The following is a 2,500-nucleotide window of genomic DNA, read 5'->3' on the forward strand; positions in this document are numbered from 1 at the left end:
ACACAAACCTGCAAGGTCAAGAAGTCGGCAAGGACCTGTAGGGGATGGTACATTTCTGATAAACCACTGACAAGGAGAAAATAAGAAATTTAATAATTTAAGTGTACTTTTAAGTGTTTGTGTGTATCACTTATGTACTGATATGTTTATAAATAAAAGAGAAGATATCATTTACAAGATTTCAACATTTATTATAACACTGTAAAGGGCTTTCATTTCAAGGAGAGGAGAATGTGTGCAAAAGGGATGTCTCTCCCTAATTCTGTTCCAGGACCTGTTTTTCCCCAGGCCTTCACTGCCAAAGTATAAGTCCTAGCGTACATGAAAATATCAATAATTTACCACTGAAAAAAAAAAAAACGTCATCTTTACATTTACAGTAACATCAAGCCTGTGATCATACTAAAAAAAAACTGGACAAGTCAAATCAAAGTACAATTTGTAGCAGTGAACTTGTGAACTGCCTTGAATAACCAACAAAACATTATCTTGTTTTCAGTTGTCATTATAATATGAAGAATTGTGCAGATCTCAGACGGTGCTATCCACCGTCAGGGTGTCTTTTGGCCAAGTCAAGTCATTGATGAGCACAAGTCTTCATAAACTCTGTTCTTTTTGGGGGATGTATGTGATGAACGGTGTATTTGTTGATCAAAATAAAGAAATGTGATGACTGCCCAACCGTGATTATTATTATTATTATTATTATTATTATTATTATTATTATTATTATTAAATTATATGTTGGATTCTCCGTGAAATCCGAAATCCGTTCTTTCCGCTATCATTAGGAAAATCCTTCAATCTACTGTATAGCAGCACTGGAAGTATTCCCAAGGTTTTTCCTAATCATGGTGGAAAGGGTGGATTGCGCGGATTTTCAGTTTCAGTTGTTGCCATTCTTGTTCTTGTTTTGTTTTCTATCTATCTATCTATGTATCTATCTATGTATCTATCTGTGTCTGTCTGTCTGTCTGTCTATCTATCTACATGTATCTGCCTACCTATCTCTGTCTGTCTGTCTGTCTGTCTATCTATCTATCTATCTATCTATCTATCTATCTATCTATCTATCCATATATCTGGGACCAACACTCAGGGTCTTTAAATTACTGAGGAGAAAGTGATGTGTGTAATGACATCTGCAAATGATTAGACTTTCAAGTCTCCTCAGATAAGGATGATAAACCATAGGCCCTGTCAAACAACCCTTCAATGTTCATAATCCTTTGGGATGTAGAGGAACCCACACACTTGTTGCAAAGAGTAGGGCATGCAGTTGCCGGTGTTGTGGTCGGTTTGCTGTGGTGTATCATGTCTGGGAGGGTAAATGCTTGGAGATACCAGCTACATCAAGCTACTCTAAATTCCGAGGGTAAATAAAGAAACAAAGATATGAACTATGACTCAACTATGTATCAATAAATCTGAAATCATTACTTAACAGTTTGTTGTAAAGTATATTGTACCTTATCACAGGTATGGTGGCTGAATCTGCCATGACCTCAAGATCCTGCTGTTTGTTCACTCGAGCAAGGATAAAATCACAAAATCTGGAAAGTACTCTGCAAAATTACAAACGAGGAAATTTGACATGTAATATTTCTATTCAACAACAAACTTCTTAAGATATGTTATTAAGGAAATTATAATTGTAAATCAATTTAACACTGGCAGGACATATCAAACCAATTTGACTACCTATATCTCTTTGCAACAAATATTAACATTGTAATAACCTTCCAGTGTCCCTGGTAGATTCACTCACTCCAAGATGGAAGTCGTTATCTGTAAGGTAAACGCAGTGGCCTCCAAGTAAAGCCAGTCCTGTGAAAGAAAAGAATACTTATAGTTTTTTAAAAACTGGATATAAATTGCCTGCTGAGAGAATAAATTATTATGTTCCTTGAAAGAGCTTGTCAAGGAAATGTGAAATGATCCTTCCAAAAAAGGAGAGACATTCGTTAACAGGACACACAAAACTTCTTTTAACTCGCTGATACCTGAAGGGTAGGGACAAGTATCATCATGGGGAAGGTTGATAAACTGCCATCATTCAGTTATTGGGCTGTTTGCTGTATGTCACTTTCAATTTTGAAAGGATTATAATTTATATATTTTTGAGCCACCATAGAAATTAGCTTTTTCATGTACCAACAACTGAATATTGATTGCTAATGCTTTTTCTTCAAAGCTGAATAATTATAATAGATAATTACCAAAAAAAAATTACTAGACTAAGTATTGTTCAATAGATCAATATCTCAAGAATACCTCGAAAGTTGTGATTGAAAAAAATGTGACATCAAGACATACAGTCACACAGAAAAGCTCTGAATGCTAAAGTGCCCCTGAGACCAAAAAATCAGTTCTTATCCTAAACCCTAAAACTAAGTGACCAAAGTATTGATTTAAACCCTAAGCATTGATTTAAAAAAAGACAACTGTTTACTTTAACTAGAATTTTCCTAATTAATGGTCCACCACTACTAACTTTAAG

At 34.8% G+C, this 2,500-nt stretch overlaps 1 protein-coding gene across 1 annotated transcript in view; it reads right to left on the reverse strand.

Moving 5' to 3' along the window:
- LOC137996582 (ornithine transcarbamylase, mitochondrial-like) overlaps positions 1 to 2,500 on the reverse strand; it is a 14,608-nt gene that overhangs the window by 5,318 nt on the left and 6,790 nt on the right. Inside the window, exons 4-6 of the mRNA XM_068842043.1 lie at positions 1,740 to 1,827; positions 1,470 to 1,565; positions 9 to 66 (exon numbers count right to left, since the gene is read on the reverse strand). Coding sequence (XP_068698144.1) covers positions 9 to 66; positions 1,470 to 1,565; positions 1,740 to 1,827 — 242 coding nt within the window. The remainder of the gene's footprint in view (positions 1 to 8; positions 67 to 1,469; positions 1,566 to 1,739; positions 1,828 to 2,500) is intronic.

This window comes from Montipora foliosa, chromosome 3 (assembly GCF_036669935.1).
Source record: "Montipora foliosa isolate CH-2021 chromosome 3, ASM3666993v2, whole genome shotgun sequence".
In the NCBI taxonomy this organism is placed as follows: domain Eukaryota; kingdom Metazoa; phylum Cnidaria; class Anthozoa; order Scleractinia; family Acroporidae; genus Montipora; species Montipora foliosa.